At 37.9% G+C, this 19,655-nt stretch overlaps 1 protein-coding gene across 6 annotated transcripts in view; it reads right to left on the bottom strand.

The window, feature by feature from the left end:
* The window catches only part of RYR2 (ryanodine receptor 2), a 767,906-nt gene that overhangs the window by 51,220 nt on the left and 697,031 nt on the right, over positions 1 to 19,655 (bottom strand). For all 6 annotated transcript variants that reach the window (XM_030335594.1, XM_030335595.1, XM_030335590.1 and 3 more), the window contains 3 exons: positions 12,790 to 12,870; positions 11,966 to 12,054; positions 9,940 to 10,068 (listed from right to left, as the gene is read on the bottom strand). In XM_030335594.1, the coding sequence (XP_030191454.1) occupies positions 9,940 to 10,068; positions 11,966 to 12,054; positions 12,790 to 12,870 (299 nt within the window). The remainder of the gene's footprint in view (positions 1 to 9,939; positions 10,069 to 11,965; positions 12,055 to 12,789; positions 12,871 to 19,655) is intronic.

Below are 19,655 nucleotides of genomic sequence, written 5' to 3'. Positions count from 1 at the left end.
CTAGGGTACCGCACAGACAGCAGATAGAAATACACCCCTGGTCTTTCTTTTATTTTTTTTTTTCAATGTTTATTTGTTTATTTTGAGAGAGTGTGTGAGCAGGGAATAGGCAGAGAGAGAGAGGGAGGGAGAGAGAATCCCAAGCAGGCTCCACACTCTCAGCGCAGAGCCTGACCCAGGGCTCAAATCCATGCAAGCGGAGATCACGGCCCGAGCTGCGAGCAACAGTCAGACGCGCAACTGACTGAGCCAGCCAAGCACTCCATCCGTCTTTCTGAGAAAGAGGCTTACGTGTTTGTGCAGGTGTTGGGGCCTGGGGGCAGGTTTCTGGTGTGGCGCACGGACAGGGGCCTATGGAGCTCCTCTCCGGGAAGGACGGCCAGTGAACACACACTTTGTGCTCTCCCTCTCCCTCGCTGCATCCAGCAAACTGGTATCTTACGTAAAGAAGCTTACGGTCTTCTCCGGTGCCCTGATTTTTGTGGCTGCTGGCAGGGAACAAGTCTACATTGCCTGGCTCTGGCGGCCAGTGAGGCTTAAGCTCACAGTCCACGGGACTGTAACCAATGATGTGAGAGTTCTTAGAAGCCGCCACGGCAAGCTGGGACAGACCCAGGAGCTCAATCCTTCTGTGAAAGAGGTCTATCAGCTTCTCAGCACAGCTGCAGCCTGAGGGGGCAGGCTTCCCACGAACAAACTAAAGACTGACGGTAAATCCCTCCAGAGACCTCGAAAAGCAGGCATTACCTTCACATTCTCCTTCTGCCATATTCCAGGGCACCGGCGTCTCTCAGAGGGGAGATCTTATATATGCCTCACACCCTAATTTCTATGTGGGGTACCTGGTTTGTGTGACCTGCTTCCCACGGGACACCCCTGGATTACTAGGCTCTGGGGAGCAGGGTGGCTTACGTTCCTGGGTCCCCTGGGACCGTAGTAAGTGGGGAAACAGTTCTGGCCAGGCCATGACCCCCACGTACTGCAGAGAGTGGACAGAAACATACCTCCAGTCCTTCTGTGAAAAACACCTACTTGCTAGTCCTGGAGCTTTCACCGTAGGGGCATGCTTCAGGTTTCGCACGCATCTAGGGGCCATGAAGCTCTCCTCAGGGAACACAGGCTGAGGGATGCCATCACTGTGTCCCCCGCCCTCTGCCTCACTACAGCTCACTGGCATCTCCCAGAAAGGAACATGTACACTCATCTGGTACCCCGAGTTTTACCACTGCCTTGCTCCCAGATTGCCTTGCTGTGGGGCCGGCAGGGTTTATGTTTATAATCCCATAGGACTGTATATATTTGCATTTTTTTTAAAGCTGCCGCCTGAGGGTCTAGCTTCCAATCAGCCTGACCCCAGGGGCTAAGATCTTCCCCTTTGGGACACTGACTGGTCTTGCACACCCTCAACTACTATAAGTTATTCAGACAGAATAGACTGCTTGGACAATTAAAATGGTTTGAGACACAACCAAGAGCTAGCGTAAGGTTGAACGATAAAGTTCATCTCCTAAGGGGGGGGCCATTCCTTCAAGACTAGGAGGGATGGCTGTTTCACCTGATGCACAGAAACCAACACAATCAAGAAAAATGAAGAAACAGAGGAATATATTCCAAATGAAAGAACAAGCTAAAACCTCAGAAAAAAAAAAATTAATGAAACAATATAGTGGTCAAAGGAATGGTCATAAAGATGCTCCCCAAAATCAAGGGGGGAAAATGGACAAACAGAGTGAGAAATTCAACAAAGAAAATGTAAGAAAGTTCCAAACAGAAATCACAGAGCTGAAGAATACACTCACCCAGCTGAAAAATACACAAGAGGGGTTCAACAGGGGACCAGCTGGAGCAAACTCCAGAATAACAAAAATGAAAAAGAATGAAAAAGAGTGAAGAAAGCTTAAGGGACTTCTGGGACAATAGCAAGCCAAATATTATTTGCATCTCAGGTATCCCAGAAGCAGAAGAGAAAGGGCAGAAAACTTATTTGAAGAAATAATTGCAGAAAACTTCCATAGCCTTGGGAAAGTAACCAAATAAGGGCCCAAAGAGACCTAGACACATTTTAATTAAAATGTCAAAAGTTAAAGCCAAGGAGAGACTCTTAAAAGTAGCAACAGAATAACAACTTGTTACATAAAAGGAAACTCCCAAACTATCAGCAAATTTTTTCAGCAGAAACTTCACAGACCAGAAGGAATTTCAACCAAGAATACTCTATCTGGTCAAGCTGTCATCCAGAATTGAAGGAGAGATCAAGAGTTTTCCAAACAAGCAAAAGCTTAAGGAAATAATCAACACTAAACTAGCCTTCCAATAAATGTTAAAGGGGCTGCTTTGGGCTGAAAAGAAAGGGTGCTAATTAGCAATAAAAAAAATCATATACAAGTATCAATCTCACTAGTAAAGGTAAATACATAGCAAACATCATGGATTAATCACTTATAAAGCTAGTATAAAGTTTTAAAGACAAAAGTAGTAAAAATAACTGTAATGACAATAATTAGTTAAGGGATATACAAGATAAAAAGATGTAAATTGTGATGTCAAGAACTTAAAGCATGAGGGGTGGGGAGAATAAAAACGTAGAGCTCCATAATGTGTTCAAACTTAAGTTGTTATCAACTTAAAATAGACTATTATGGGGTGCCTGGGTCACGCAGTCAGTTAAGCATCTGACTCCAGCTCAGGTCGTATCTTGTGGTTCATGAGTTCAAGCCCCGTGTTGGGCTCCACATTGACAGTGACTCCAACAGTGACACTGCTTGGGATTCTCTATCTCTCCCTGTCTCTCTGTCCCTCCCCCACTTTTGCATGTGCACACTCTCTCTCAAAATAAATAAATAAACTTAAAATAATAAACTGTTGGGGCACCTGAGTGGTTCAGTTGGTTAAGTATCCAACTTCGACTCTGGTCATGATCTCATGGTGTGTGGGTTTGAACCCTACATCGAACTCTGTACTGATAGCTCAGAGCCTGGAACCTGCTTTGAATTCTGTGTCTCCCTCTCTCTCTCTCAAATATAAACACTAAAAAAAAATTAAAAAAAATAATACACTGCTATAAATAGAAGTTGCTATATGTAAGCTTCATGGTAACCACCCAGCAAAACCTATAGTAAATATGTAAAAACGATAATGAGGAAGGAATCAAAGCATACCACTAAAGAAAGTCATGAAACAATAATAAACAAAGGAGGAAGAAAAGAAGAAGAAAAAACAAAAGCGCCAAGAAATAATGAATGAAATAGCATTCACTACATACCTATCAGCAATTACTTTAAATGTAAACATACTAAATTATCTAAGCACATAATTGAATCAAAATATCTAATCAAAGCACATAAATTGATGAATAGATTAATAAACAAGACCCACTCATATACTGCCTACAAGAGACTTACTTCAGATATATAGACACACAGATGGAAAATGACGGGATGGAAAAAGATATTTCTTGCAAATGGAAACCAAAAGAAAGCTTGGTATCTATACGTATATTAGAAAAACAGACTTTGAAACAAAGACTGTAAAGAGAAAAAGGTCATTATATAATGATAAAGGGGTCAATTCAACAAGGGGATATAATATTTGTAAATATTTATTCACCCAACATAGGAACATCTAAATAGATAGAGAAAATAATAACAGATTTAAGTTAAGAAATAGACAACAGTAAAATAATAGTAAGGAACTTTAATATCACACTTATATCAATAGATTACCCATATATAAAATCCATAAGGAAACATCAGCTTGAAACAACACATTAAAACAGACCACTTTGACAAATATGTACAAAAAATTCTCTCTAAAAGCAACAGAATGTATATTTTTCTTACTTGTACATGGAATTCTCCAGGATAGATCATATATTTATTAGGTCACAAAACAAGTCTTAACAAATTTAAGAAAGACTGAATACTGAAATGTATCAAGCATATTTCCTGACCACAATGGTATGAAACGAGAAATCGATTACAAGAAGAGAACTGGAAAATTCATAAATATGTGGAGATTAAACAACATGCTTCTGAAAAATCAATGAGCCAATGAATAAATAAGAGATAAATTTAAAAATATCTTTAGAAAATAGAAAATAGTAATATAGTAACAAAAATTACAGAGTACAGAAGAAAAGCAGTTCTTTTTTTAAAGTTTATTTATTTATTTTAAGAGAGAGAGATCTGAAGCAGGAGAAGGGCTGAGAGAGAGGGAGACAGAAAATCCCAAGAAGGCTCTGCACTGTCAGCACAGAACCTGACATGGGTCTTGATCTCACAACCATGAGATCATGACCTGAGTCAAAACTGAGTAGGATGCTTAACTGACTAAGCCATGCAGGCACCCCTAGAAAAAGTAGTTCTAAGGGGGGAGTTTATCATGATAAATGCCTACTTCAAGACAAGAAAAATCTCAAATAAACAACGAAACTTTACATCTCGTTGAACAAGAAATAGAACAACTGAAGCCCAAAGTTAGTAGAAGTAAATAACGACGATCAGAGCAAAAAGAAATGAAATAGAGACTAAAAAGACAATAAAAATGATCAATGGAGACAAGAACTGGTTCTTTGAAAAGATATACAAAATGGCACACCTTTAGCTACACTTACTAAGAAGAAAAGAGAGAAGACTCACATAAAATCAGAAACGAAAGAGAAGATGTTAGAATTGATACCCCAGAAATACAAAAGACAGTAAGCCTACTATGAACAATTATTCTCCAACAAACCAGACAACCTAGAACAAATGGATAAAATGGCTGTAGAAGCAAACAACCTTGCAAGACGAAATCATGAAAAAATATAAAATATGAATAGACATATTAACAATAAGGAGATTGAATCAGTTATTTGAAAACTCCCTATAAATGAAAGTCCAGGACCAGATGGCTTCCTTGGTTATTCTACCAAATATTCAAAGAAGAATAAACACTAATTTTTCTGAAACTCTTCCAAAAAAATAGAAGAGGAAGGAATACTTCCAAAATCATTTTATGAAGCCAGAATTACCCTGATAACATAACCATACGGGGCACAGCAAGAAAAGAAAATTACAGGCCGATATCCCCGATGAACATAGATGCAAAGGTCCTCAACAAATTTAAGCAATTTGAATTCAACGATACATTGAAAAGATCATACACTGTGATGAAGAAGGATTTATTCCCAGGATGCAATGGATGTTTGAACATCTGTATATCATTCAATGTGATACACCACATTAATAACATGAAGGATAAAAATCATATGATCATCTAAACAGATGCAGAAAAAGTATTTGATGGACTTCAATATCCACTTATGATAAAAGTTCTCAACAAAGTGGGTATATAAGGAATGTACCTTAACATAATAAAGGTCAAATACGACAAGGTCACATAAAATATTATATTTAATGATGAAAACCAGAAAGCTTTTCTTCTAAGATCAGAAATAAGTCAATGCCCATTCTCACCATTTTTTAAAAATTTCTTGAGCTTATTTATTTATTTTGAGAGGTAGCATAAGGAAGGTAAGGGCAGAGAGAAAGAGGGGAGAGAAAGAACCTCAAGCAGGCTCTGCACTGTCAGCACTGAGCCTGATGTAGGGCTAGAACTCACGAACTGCAAGATCACGACCTGAGCTGAAATCAAGAGTTGGATGCTTAACCAACCAGCCACCCAGGTGCCCCCACTCTCACCATCTTTATTCAATGTAGTATTGGAAGCCTCAGACAAAGCAATTATGCAAGAGAAATAAAAGACACCCAAATTAAAAAGAAAGAAGTAAAACTCTTACTATTTGCATGGGGACAGGATACTGGATATAGAAAATCCTAAATAGTCCACCAAAATATGGTTAGAACTAATAAATCAATTCAGGAAAGCTGCAGGATACAAAATCAGTATACAGAAATTTTGTATTCGTATCAACTAATAATAAACTACCAGAAAGAGAAATTAGAGAAACAATCCCATTTACAATTGCATCAAAGGAATAAAATACCTTGGAATAAATTTAACCAAGCAATTTACAATTGCATCAAAAGAATAAAATACCTTGGAATAAATTTAACCAAGACTTGTACAGTGATAACTAGAATATGTTGATGAAAGAAACTGAATAGGACACAAATAGATGCAAAGATATTCCATGCTCATGGATTGAAAGAATTAATATTGTTAAAATGTCCATACTACCCAAAGCAATCTATTGATTCAATGCAATGCCTATCAAAATTCCAGTGGCATTTTTCATGAAAGAGAGTAATCCTAAAATTTGCACAGAACCATAAAACATCCTGACTAGCCAAAGCCATCTTGGAAATCAGGGGGCATCACGCTCCCTGTTTCAAACTATACTACAAGCTATAGTAATAAAACCAGGATTGTACTGGCATAAAAACAGACCTATAGATCAAGAGAACAGAAGAGAGCCCAGAAATAAACCCACACGTATGTGGTCAATTAATTTATGATAAAAAAGCCAAAATATACAATGGGAAAGGACAACCTCTTCCATACATTGTGTTGCGAAAACAACATATGCCACCTATAGAAGAATGAAATTGGACTACCTTCCTACACCATATATAAGACTTAAGTCAAAATGCATTAAAGACTTGAATGGAAGACCTGAAAATCATAAAACTCTTTAAAGAAAAAATAGTGGCAATAATTTTTCTGGATTTGACACCAAATATAAAGGCCACGAAAGCAAAAAGAAACAAATGGGACTACATCAAACTAAACGGCTTCACCACAGCAAAGGGAATTATCAACAAAATGAAAAGGCAAGGACATAATGAATGGGAGAAAATATATGTAAATCAGGGGTTAATGACCAAAATATATAAAAACTCATACAACAGTAAAAAATAATCTGATTAAAACGTGAGCAGATTTAAAAATGATTTTAAAAACATTTTTTTAAAAAAGACACACAGATGGCCAGCAGGTACATTAAAAGATGCTCAACATCATTAATCATCAGGGAAATGTAAATAGAAACCACAATGCAATACTACCTCACACCTTTTAGGACGGCTATTATAAAAAATATAAGAAATAACAAGCATCGGGAAGGGTGTCGAGAAAAGAGACTCCTTGTATATTGTTAGTGGGATTGGTGCAGTCACTACAGAAAACACTACGGACCTTCCTCAAAAAATTAAAACAGAATTACCAGATAACCCAGTAATTCCACTTCTGGGTATATGCCCGAAGAAAATGAAAGCACTAACTCCAAAACATACATGCCGTCCTATGTCCACTGCAGCATTACCTACAACAGCCAAGATATGGAAACAACCTAAGTGTCTACTGATGGATGAATGGAGACAGAAAATGTGATAGGAGATACACACACATACACAGACACACATCATGGAATATTATTCAGCCATTAAAAAAAAGAAACTTGCCATTTGCAACACGGATGGACCTTGAGGGCATTGCGCTGAGTGAAGTCAGTCAGACCGAGAAAGGCAATTCACGTATGATCTCATTTATATGTAGAACGTAAAAATAAACAAAAGAATATGCTCATAAACACACAGAACAGACTGCTAGTTGGCAGAGGTGGTGGTGGGGGGGGAGACATGAAATGGGTACAGGGAGCCAAGAGGTACAAACCTTCAGTTATAAAATAAATAAATCTAGGGACTGGAATGTCCAACACGGTGACAATAGTTAACAATGCTGTATTACATATCCAAAAGTTGCTATGAGAGTAAATCTTAAATTTTCTCCTCATAAGGAAAGAAACTCTAGGACTATGCATCGTGCCAGATGTTAACCAGACTTATTGCAGTGATCGTTTTGCAATATATACAGATATCAAATTATTATGTTGTATGCCTGAAACCAACTTAATGTTTTGTCAAGTCTAGCTCAATTAAAAAACACAGTTTTGCACATACTGAGAGGTTAATGGATTCTTCTTGTTTTATATAAATTCAGGAATCTCACCTATATTGGAAACCAGGAAACGCTCACTCTCCACCTAAAAGGCATTTAAGTTTCATATGTTACTTAGAAACCATTTTATTAGCTTCCTAAAAAGTCCCTTGGCTTGCTCATGTTATCAGATAACTATTATATTTTAATCAAGAGAACTGACACGGAATGCTGTATTGATACTTTTCTAGGCGTGGATGAGAATAATGAGAATATGAAGGCAATAGTGGAAGCCAGGGAAGACAAGGGAATGCGAATGTGAGGGGCTGAAACAGATTTAAAATTTTGCTTTTGGGGGTGCCTGGGTGGCTCAGTCGGTTAAGTGTCCGACATTAGCTCGGTTGGCTTCACTTGGCCCTCCGTGTTCTTGTACTCAGTCATTCTATAAACACTAGTAGCCACGCAAGGCTCTGGGGTACCATCTGTCATTTTCACTTAACTTCTTTCTGTCGCAAGATTATGTTTAGTCTAATGACACAACCTCCCAAGTTTATTCCTCCTGATTTATCCTTGGCACATGGTACTTCAAACAGACTGACTGATTCAGAGTCAAACTGGCCATGGAGACAGAACACTGAAAGGAAAGATGACTGACTGGTTCCCTAGATAATAATAAAGTTTCCCCTGGTTGAAAAAAACAAAACTTTATAAAATCTTTTAAAAATCTGCAGGTCAAGACTAGAAATATAGCCTAAGAAGAACATAAAATGAATTGATGTTTAAAAAAAAAAAGGTATTTAAAAAAATTTTTTTTAACATTTATTTATTTTTGAGAAACAGAGTGAGACAAAGTGGGGGAGGGGCAGAGAGAGAAGGAGACACAGAATCCGAAGCAGGCTCCAGGCTCTGAGCTGTCAGCACAGAGCCCGACGTGAGGCTCGAACCCACAAAACTGTGAGATCATGACCTGAGCCAAAGTCGGATGCTCAACCGACTGAGCCACCCAGGTGCCCCCCCAAAAAGGTATTTTCTTCATGGTTATTGGAGTTCTACCTGTAATATACATTATTATATGATTTTATATGTACGTGTGTGTATGTGCCTTCACACACACATACATATGTACTAAAATGAAGTTGTTGGCTTTTTTGAATGGTTTCTTTTTTAATTTTTTTTCTTTTTTTCTAAATTCAAGTTAGTTAACATACAGTATGCTAAGAGTAGAACCCAGTGATTCATCTCTTACATAGGACACCCAGCGCTCATCCCGAAAAGTTCCCCCCTTAATGTCTGTCACCCATTTGACCCTTTCCCCCACATACTGTCCCCCTCCAGCAACCCTCAGTTTGTTCTCTGTATTTAAGAGTCTTTTATGGTTTGTCTCCCTCTCTGTTTTTATCTTATTTTTCCTTCCCTTCCCCTATGTTTACCTGTTGTTTTTCTCAAATTCCACATATGAGCAAAATCATATGATATTTATCTTTCTCTGACTTATTTCACTTAGCTTAATACCCTCTAGTTCCATCCATATTGTTGCAAATGGTGAGATTTCATTCTTTTTCACTACTGGGTAGTATATCTGATATATACCACATCTTCTTTATCCATTTGTGTGATGATGGACATTTGGACTCCTTCCATAGTGAAGTCTTAAACACATTCTCTTTTATATAAGGTTTCTATGAAAGTCCTTCCTCATTTTTGTTGGAATACAGTAAAGAGTAGTTTATTGCTCTGTCCTTTCTCCCTCCGTTCTTTAATATTTATTGAGTGCTTAATATACACCAGGCCCTAGAGATACCATAGAGTCCCCATCCTGGTTCACCCCTGAAAGGAGTTAATAATAACTCAATCTGCCGAATGGTAAGGCAAGTTCATGCCATATAAATTCACACCTCAACCTGATATTTAATTGTCATTGGTTAAGAATCTATGTGAAAGGTCAATAGCGAATGTGAATGACGGCAGGAAAATTGGCATATTGCATTTCTCCATAGAATTTAATGGTAACAAGTTGACTCTTTTTTTTTCTTGAAACAGCAGAAATATTTAAATGTTTACCTGAATATACTCTGTGAGCGTGTTAAAGACTTGTTTTGCTACTTGAATTGCTTTGGAGAAATTCCGTTGTCCTTGTTCATCAATAACATCTTTCCCAGAGTAATACCAATAGAAATCACTAATGGATTCCTGCAAAAGAGGGATGATAGGATTAAGACACATTCTAAAGCTACCACTGACCTGCCTGGCTTTGAAATCTAGAATAGGAAATCATTTTAAATAACAAGATTTGGAAGCAAACAAAAATATCTGTGAAGTAAATAGTATTCTCAATGATTTTCCTAAACAGAAAATGTGGCAATGTCTTCCTGAGACAGAGATAATAACTAGAGATAAAAAGCAGAAAACTTAGCTTGAAATAATGACTAGCTGTCTTTGATGACTTTGAATTTCACAGACATGAGTCATAAGATTAATGCATATTTATCTACTGAGCAAAGCTAAATTAATGTTATGTAATTTTATGTAAGTACAAACATTAGACAAGTCCTGGATGTTTTTGGGGTTACAGACATCTGACCTCCTTTTTTTTCCAACAAAGTTCACTAACGTTTCCTCATGAGAACTCCAAAATGTTCCTCGCTCTTATAAATGCCCCTCAAGAAACTGGTTGGACTACTTACAAACACAGACACGACAGATATAAATAAACATCTAAACAAGATCAATCTTCTTTTTTTTAAAATTTTTTTTGTTTGTTTGTTTATTTTTGAGAGAGAGACAGAGAGACAGAAAGGCAGAGCACGAGCAGGTGAAGGACAGAGAGAGAGAGGGAGACACAGAATCCAAAGCAGGCTGCAGGCTCTGAACTGTCAGCCCAGAACCTGACACGGGGCTCGAACTCTTGAACCATGGGATCATGACCTGAGCTGAAGTCAGATGCTTAACCAACTGAACCGCCTAGGCACCCTTAAACAAGATCAATCTTTCTGAATGGGATGTTTTCAATAATAACTTACATTTGGAAGGAATTTTAGTTGGCTAAAGGAATAATAAAACTTATTTTTTTTTTTAGTTTATTTATTTTATTCTGAGAACCAGTACAGATGGGAGGAGCAGAGAGAGTGGCGGACAGAGGATCCGAAACAGGCTCTGCACTGACAGCATAAAGCCTGATGTGGGGCTCAAACTCACAACCATGAGATCACGACCTGAGCCAAAGTCAGACGCTTAACTGACTGAGCCACCAAAGGCCCCAGGAATAACACAATTTAGTCTAGCATGTAAATTGCATCTGGATTTCAAGACATGATTTTAAAAATCACAAATATGTTTTCAGCAATATTTCTTGTATTTGCTTCAAAAATAGAAGCTCTCAGTTAAAAAAAAAAAAGGGTTGTGCTTTTACATACTCAAAAGATTAAGGGAGAAACTGTAAGTTTGAACATGTAGGTTTTAAAGTACTCTACCTGGTTACTCTTGTAAATAAAATGAGGGAAATAAAAATTGTACAGAGCTCTCATTACCTAGGTAGGCCTACACCTTCAGATTCAGTTTCACCAATGTGTGAAAGATGACTACAATATCACAGAGATTTTTACCTGATGGAGTGTTAAGCTGGATTTTAAAATTAATTCAAGTATTGGGACAGCTAAAAAGAACTACCTGTCAAATGTTAAGTACATTGTGGGTACTTTGAAAGCCTTTCTTCCGCATTCCTAAAAATATTTCAAATATTCTTCCTAATTTCTCTATCAACTTTAGAAGAAGGAGCAGAGTATGTAAGTACTTTCCAAAACGACATGAATTTAAAGTGCCATCAAGCTAAAAAACATAAGGGGGAAAAGAAATTCCCACTTACAGAAAGAAAATCATGAACAAAGTAGGAGTCAGGATCGGAGGCAAAGACAACAGAGGCAGGTCCCCCCTAAAACTTGGTGAAAGATGGTGATCAAAGACAAAAGATCTCAAAAAATTCTGTTTGGTCAACAATCACGACGCATTAAAACATGTCGGTTTAATAGCTCCACCACATCACATCTACTCACCAACCCCCTTCACTCGTCACTAAGAGAAGCCGACATACCTGGACTCTGAGTAGGTAGTCTACGGTAGAGATGATGATGTTGACAGTTGTGTTATTGCCAGTCTGAGTTCTCAGATAATTTTGAAAATCTATGGAAGATCAAAAGGAGTTACTAAAGCTGAGTCAAAAGTTTTGAATGAGTTATCCGAATAACTCCAAAAGCAACTGAGGCCTCCGGCAAAATTGCTGTGGCTAAGAGTAGTGCTTCAAGGGAGCACCCCCAAAACATCTCGGTGCTTCAGAGAGTACCAATTTCCAATTTCTGTCTAAGTGGTTGCTGACGTCTGTTTCCTGATTGCTAGCCCTACAGCCCTGGGCATCCCCGGAAGGAGTTTTGCCATTTAGGAAAGAGTAATTGAACTATGCATTCAGTAATCATTTGTTCTTGAGTGCTGGGGAAACAAAGATAAAATTAAGATACAGTTCCTACCTTCACAGATGCACAAGTCTGGGAGAGAGCTTGTTATATAAACAACAAAGGGAAATACGTTATGCTAAGTGATACTATGAAGTTGATTCCCCAGTTAAAGAGAAGGGGTAGGAAGGAATAAACCCATACAGCTCTCTGTAGACCTCGTGTCTTTTTTCACCTGATTTAACAGAAAAACAAGTGTTAGGAATTAAGTGGTGCGGCCAGCAAAGGACTTTGAGAGTAGGGATGCAATGCATAAAATGTCACAGTGTATACTGAGCATACGGAGGAATACTCTAGAATGTTTGTGGACTCAGGGACAAGGCATAATTGGAATGAGCGGGCCCCTGTCACTACTGGCTTCAAACTACTTCCTCCTTGGTACCGTCATAGAGTCTGGGGTCTCACGAACCTGAGTTGTGTCCCTCACAAAGCAGCTGGAGGAAACGGAAGAGGTCACACGTGAACTCGTCATCTTGGAGAACCTTTTCTCCTGCAGAAAATCCAGAGATCAGACATGATCAACTATCCCCGCTGGTCCCGCCCTTTCTTTCCCCACCTCCAGAAAACTTGCATGTTGATCTAGCATCGTTCTGAACCAAAAACAGTCACAAATCATAGCCACTCGTCTATCTGAAGCTTGTACGATCATGCGCTTGGCAGATAGATGCACTTTTTCTTTGTCAGAAAAGAACATTTGAATCTTAAAACTCATATTTCTCTCTGTTAAAAGTAGCAGCATGGGTTTGGCAACATTTTAGAAACAACCTGAAGATTTAAACTTCCTTTTTTTGGTTTTTGTTTTTTTGTTTGTTTTTTTGTAAGGTGTGTATAGGAATGATGTCCACATCTCTTACAAATGCCAAGGTGAAATCTACTTTGCTCCCAGAGAACCACCAATTATTTCAATGCAAAGGCATTCATTGCATACATAAAACAGGACCGAGAGCTTCTTCTATTTAATGAATTAAAGGATCTTGTGAAAATTGTAAATGACTAGAAAATGTTTGATTCATTTCAATTAACTATCTCGTTGGCTTGCCTAAGGGATTTAAAAAAGTAAAGACTTCAGAAATCTGATATAGACATGCCACTGGTTGGAACTTTACTTTCAGAGGAGACAGAACTAGCGAACAGACCTAATTCTACATACCAAACCAAATGAAAGACTTTGGTGGCTCATGCTGTATGAGTCACTCCAACCAAAAGGTGAAAAGAAGGTTATCTCATAGCCATAGAAGTTACTCAGAATCATTAAAAACTAATATATTTGTGGGGTAAACACCTCAAAAAAGGGTTCAGATATTTTACCTACATTTTAATCAAAATGTATCTTGGTCACAAGTTACTTGGAAAGCAAAAACACAAAGAAAGAAACAAACGAAAAAACAGCACCACACAAATGAAAGTTGATTTTGAAAGCATAGAGTGCCAGTGGAAAAACTGTCAACGTTATGAGTGTATGTTCTGGAATCTAAATGTGTTGCTTAGAAATCAAAATGACACAAAAATGTTGTTTGGCAAGTGAATGAATGTACTTATGTATTTAAAAAAAATGATAATAACTTTTCAGACTGGAAATACTTTGGGCCGAGAAAGAAAACTATGCAATGACCATGTGTTTACTTTAACTAAAATTATGAATGATTATAATGACAGAGAGCTGATGGACTTACCAGTCTGCAGTCTGTGACTTTCAAAGTGAGAGGCTTCATATAATGGGAGGGTTAGGAAGCAAAACCATTTTGAAAACTAATATAAACATTAAAAAAAGTACATAAAATCACTGTACTGGTTTCCCTGTAAGATATGATATTTGGTGACCAAACTAAAATCACCATGCATATAGATCAGTTGTGTGGCAAATTCAAGTTTAAGTGCACATTGCTTTGACTCTCAGTACATGGCTGATAAGCCCATTCCTCAGTGTCTCCGTTCATGACGGGATAGGAAAGAAAGGGAGAAGAGTCTAGGCTAATAAACTAAACTCTTCACTTATGATACTTAGTATCTTTCCATGAACTGTTTGAATCAGACGAGTCTTTAAAATGATATTTAAAACATAATATTATGAGTTACACAGTCTTCCTGATTCTTTCCTTGCGAGCCCATCTAAAATGCTTTTCTCTAGAAAACTGAATCAATAAACCATGTACTTTCAATGTTCACATACTCCATGTGGAATAAGTAACCCTTGATAGAAAGTATTCAGAAAAGTTAACAAGGAAGTAAATATCATACAGTCTACCTGTGTTCCTGAAAATGCCCTGCGCAATGCACACTGATTTATAACGTAAGGATTTACTGACGGCATGCACGGTATTTTCTCGACTGTATACCAAAAAACATACAAGTAACTTTACTTACAAAAGGACACGCTGCACACAGCAGAACAATAGGGGAGGAGCGTGGGAGGGGGCGGGTCAAGCCTTCCTTTACCATCAGGTGACAACGAGGTATAAACTGGGGTGCTATTGCTGAACGAACATGTTACTATCTGATTAAAATGCTGCCATTCCCCATGCTGCATGTAAGTGGTACAGTAACAGAGATGGGTGGTGGCTTTATGTCTGCAGAAGGCACAGGATGCACGGTCTATTTTGTGATGTACGCAAAAGACATTCCATTGCAAGATGGAAACTAAGATTAATAACAACGACATGGAGTAAAATGTAGTTGAAAGTGCTCTGATGTTCCTAAAATTACTATTTGTAATAGCTGCATGATGGTCAAATAATACTGTAAAGGACATTCCTTGGGTTTCATTTTTAATTATAAGGGGCTAATGATTTCTAATACTGTAATATAGGGAGAGTTGTTTCAATATTGTTGCTGACGATGAGACAGTTCTTCGTGCCTTAGTTTTCTCATCTATGAAACGAGGGGAACATGGGCACTGTCTACCTCACTAGCTCTTCATAATTGATGTGACCATTTTTAGATATTGTGGAGAGGTCAACATTATCAGTAGCAGTGGCAACACCACTAAATAAACATGGGAACAACATGCCTACGTGATGAATACAGTCATTTGAACATATTTACTAAAAGTGTTTCTATTTCCAAAAAGCCATCTTAATTTTAATGGACCAAAAGAGTCTCAAAAACCTCCATTTCACTTGGAAATAATATTAGACCTTATTTGTGCAAGGTACCAGTAAAATCAATTCCTATTTTAAAAATCTAATCAAGTTAAGACACTTTTAAAGGCCACTGTTCTACTCACAATTGGCATTAAAAAGTATATAATGTTTGCTTAAGTGTTTGTTTTTATTGACTACCTAAACACCCATGGTCTTAGCTCGACATTTATAACCTTATCTTGAGACAAAGCTTGGTTTAATTGTTATTACTTGCTAAAAATTATCAATAATTGTTGATAAAATGAAGACATTAAGTGAAATGCCGAGTAGATATATAGAAACAATTGATTTAGGACACATAGATCAGAAGATTAAGATCCTCTTTGTTGTAATGTCTTTTCATGGCAATATCCCCAGTAATGGAAAGCTAAAAGGATGAGTGGCATGAAATGTTAACACTGGTTGCATCAAAGAACTCCCTACAAAAGCTTGTTATGTGGAACTCAAGAGTGTTTTCCCCCTGCCCCTGCCATGGAAGAAACAGTTCTGCTCAGTGATATTTAGAGGACTCAAATACCTATTTTGTATAATGGCAAAACTGAAAGATTAAGGCTAAAAATATTTTTAAATAGTGAAAAGTCAGGTATTTGGTTCCATGTGGGTAATTTTAATGTCACTGCTTAAATGGTTTAAGTGGCCACTTAAATTATACTACTATTCAACCAACAACGGATACAATTTTTAAAATGGATTCACAATTAACATTTAGTTAGTGGCTACAGTGTGCTAGGCATTGTGCTAGATATATTTTCTCATCATCTCATTTTAGGTTTATAATAATCCTATGAATCAGGTGACATGAATCCCATTTTGTGGGATACAACTGAGAAATTCAGTAGCTTGACTGAGGTCCTATAGCAATTTACTAGTAAAGGATTTAAGTCCAATAAACTTCGATGAACATTCATTAAGTGTCTCCTACATGGAAGGCACCTTGTGAGATCCTGGGCATATAATTATGACTAATGGACACAAGCCCTAACTCAAAGAAGTTCATAGTCTAATGGAAAAGACAGGCAATAAAAAGGTAATTTCAATACCAAATGGTCTTTCTGGATCACAAAGTTCACATCAGTAACTGATCAGATCTTTGGCTAACAACCTCCGACTACATGTACTATATGTTAGTTAAACTGTGAACTCCTACTTGTTTTTTATCAATTTTAGAACCCAAAGAAAACCATTTTCTTTTTTTTTTTTTTAATTTTTTTTCAACTTTTTTTTTTTTATTTATTTTTGGGACAGAGAGAGACAGAGCATGAACGGGGGAGGGGCAGAGAGAGAGGGAGACACAGAATCGGAAACAGGCTCCAGGCTCTGAGCCATCAGCCCAGAGCCTGACGCGGGGCTCGAACTCCCGGACCGCGAGATTGTGACCTGGCTGAAGTCGGAAGCTTAACCGACTGCGCCACCCAGGCGCCCCAGAAAACCATTTTCTAGATATGTGGCTTTGGGAAAGCCAATTCACCTTTCTGAGGCTTTGTTGCATCACTTTGATATGGGAATTAACGATCTCCTCACCCCCTTACTTTCAAAGGGTTGTTGGGAGAATAAAATTGGCTCAGACAAGTACATTTGCTTTGAAACATGCAAAGGACAATAGGAATAAAAGTGAATTTTCAATGATAGGAAGGCACAGGTTCAAAAGACCTAGGTTTCTAAAATAAAGACTTTCAATGGGCTGTGGGGTGTGATAAATAATCTACATATTCCATGTACTCAACGTGACATGAGTGCATAAAATGCATTCCTACTTCAGATCCCAAGACAATAAAAATGACCACTGTGTGAAATAAATTAGGTATGTCCCAGGGATAACAGAAATAAAGCACATGTTAGTTATGGAGGGAAACATACCTTTGCATTCAAATGTGATCCTCAGATTATTTCTCTTATAACGTCTTAATGCCTTTGAGCTCCCATTACTCTAACTGAAATCCTTACTGTTCTTTATCCATTCCATTAACCAACATCCTAACTGATCTCCCTCCCTTCAGGCTGCAATGCCCATCTTTTTTTTTTTTTTCAACATTTATTTATTTTTGGGACAGAGACAGAGCATGAACGGGGGAGGGTCAGAGAGAGAGGGAGACACAGAATCGGAGGCAGGCTCCAGGCTCTGAGCCATCAGCCCAGAGCCCGACGCGGGGCTCGAACTCACGGACCGCGAGATCGTGACCTGGCTGAAGTCGGACGCTTAACCGACTGCGCCACCCAGGCGCCCCTGCAATGCCCATCTTAAACACTGTTGCCTACAACGACAGTTGCCGGCAATCCAATCATAAAACACTGCCAACAAAAAGATGGACTCCTTTAACAGCAGTTGAGAAAAATCTACTCTCAAAATCCCCTCAATCTATCATCAGATATAACCACAGAGCTCCCCAACTTCCATGAAGGAAATCATGCTGCTAATGTTAGAGGACTCAGTGTTTAGTCAGCATACTAGCGTTACTGAGGAATGAGAAATCTGTTCGCTTTAATGTTACTGGCTTGAACAATGTACGTTAGGACTTAATGCCAGGTACACCATCACACAACACACAACACTACCGAAGTGTTACTTACGTAGTGGCTCTTCATGGCCTCAGAAACAAAGTATGAATTCTTTGGCATGGCACAAAAGGCCTTTCACAGCCTCCCACCAACTATCTTTCCAGCCTCTAGTCTGTTCATGTCTCTTCAACCACACTAGGTCAGTAATGTTCTTCGTCATGCTTTGTACCTTAAGCTTTGCATATGTGGTTCCCTTTCATTGGCATATCCAACGCCTTTCTCATCTACCAGGTAAACGCCTACTTCAGGCCACATGTTACTTCTGTTGTGAAACTTAACCCATCAGCCTGGCAGACACGTACTTCAACTCAGTTCACTCATAACACATAGCTCATGGGTTCTGAAGTTATTTGTTTACAAGTCTATCTACATAACACTGAGTCCGTAAAGAATGCCAATGCCTAGGACAAGGTCTAGCACATAATAGCCACTCAAATTTCAATTAGTGCTTCAATGTTTAAAAACTGTACAAGGATGTTAGGAAAATTTATTTAGTGCCATGAACTAGTATCACATGCTTTCCTCAAAAAGGTTGATCCAGAGGAATGGCAGAGCAGTGTAGTCAGAACTGAGAGCTAGGCTGAACTACACTTGAGTCAGACTTTGCAAATCTGGGGTGGGAGATAGACAGTAAACAATTAAGCACTAAAATACTAACAAAAAATTAGGATAGACAATGCTTGGAGATTGTGTAAATCATCATTTTGACTAATTAACAATTAATTCTTTTGCTGCATTTTCATACAAATTTGATGAGGTCAGTATAAATATCCCGAGTAAGAACCTCAATTCGGCGCATTACCAAGTGCAGATGGAAATTTAGAAAGGTGAAATGTTAGTTGTTTTATATAAAATGTTCAAAAAAATAAAAAAAAAATTCTGAGGACTGTATCAGCTTCAAAATTTCATCTTGTTGATGAAGTCCAGGGCTGCTACAAAATGATCAAAAAATAAAATGAAGTATCTTCTACAACACTCCAAGAAGTGGGAAAGAAGAAAAAATGCACTTTCAAGCTCATAATGACTTAGTAATGAGGTTAAATGGTTCTGAGAAAAAAAAAATCCAAGGATGGAATGAAATTTTAAATATTCATAAGGTTTTTGGTTTTGAACTTCATTATACGTTAAAAGAAAACACGTGATTAAAAAAGTATGCAGAGAAGACAACATTGAACACATCACAAGTCTAACAACACACTTGCCAAAGAAAACTGCGTTTGTTTTTTTTTTTTAACAAATGGGAAGTCCAGGCTTTTGCAGGAAAGGGGGAAATTTGCTAAGAAGGGACAGAAATACTGGCAAACTTTCATGGCAGTAACAATGGTAGGAACAGGAATAAATATTAAATCGTATGAAATCCTTATATACAAACCTCAAAAAGGCACATATTTCCTAATGGTATCTCAATACCGGTTTAGGAATATCATATAAAACCATAAAAGTTCCAAAGTGATTTTAAAACTTCAACAGTGAATGTAAAGACTGGCAAGAGATTTGTGTCTTTAAAGAGAGTAAAAAGCAATAAGAAGCAAAAAATACCACCTAAGCTGATATGGTGAATATAAAATAAGCCCCCGGA

This window comes from Lynx canadensis, chromosome D2 (genome assembly GCF_007474595.2).
Source record: "Lynx canadensis isolate LIC74 chromosome D2, mLynCan4.pri.v2, whole genome shotgun sequence".
Lineage (NCBI taxonomy): Eukaryota > Metazoa > Chordata > Mammalia > Carnivora > Felidae > Lynx > Lynx canadensis.
Note: the sequence above shows the minus strand (reverse complement) of the source record. Positions and strands in the feature narration are given on the sequence as shown.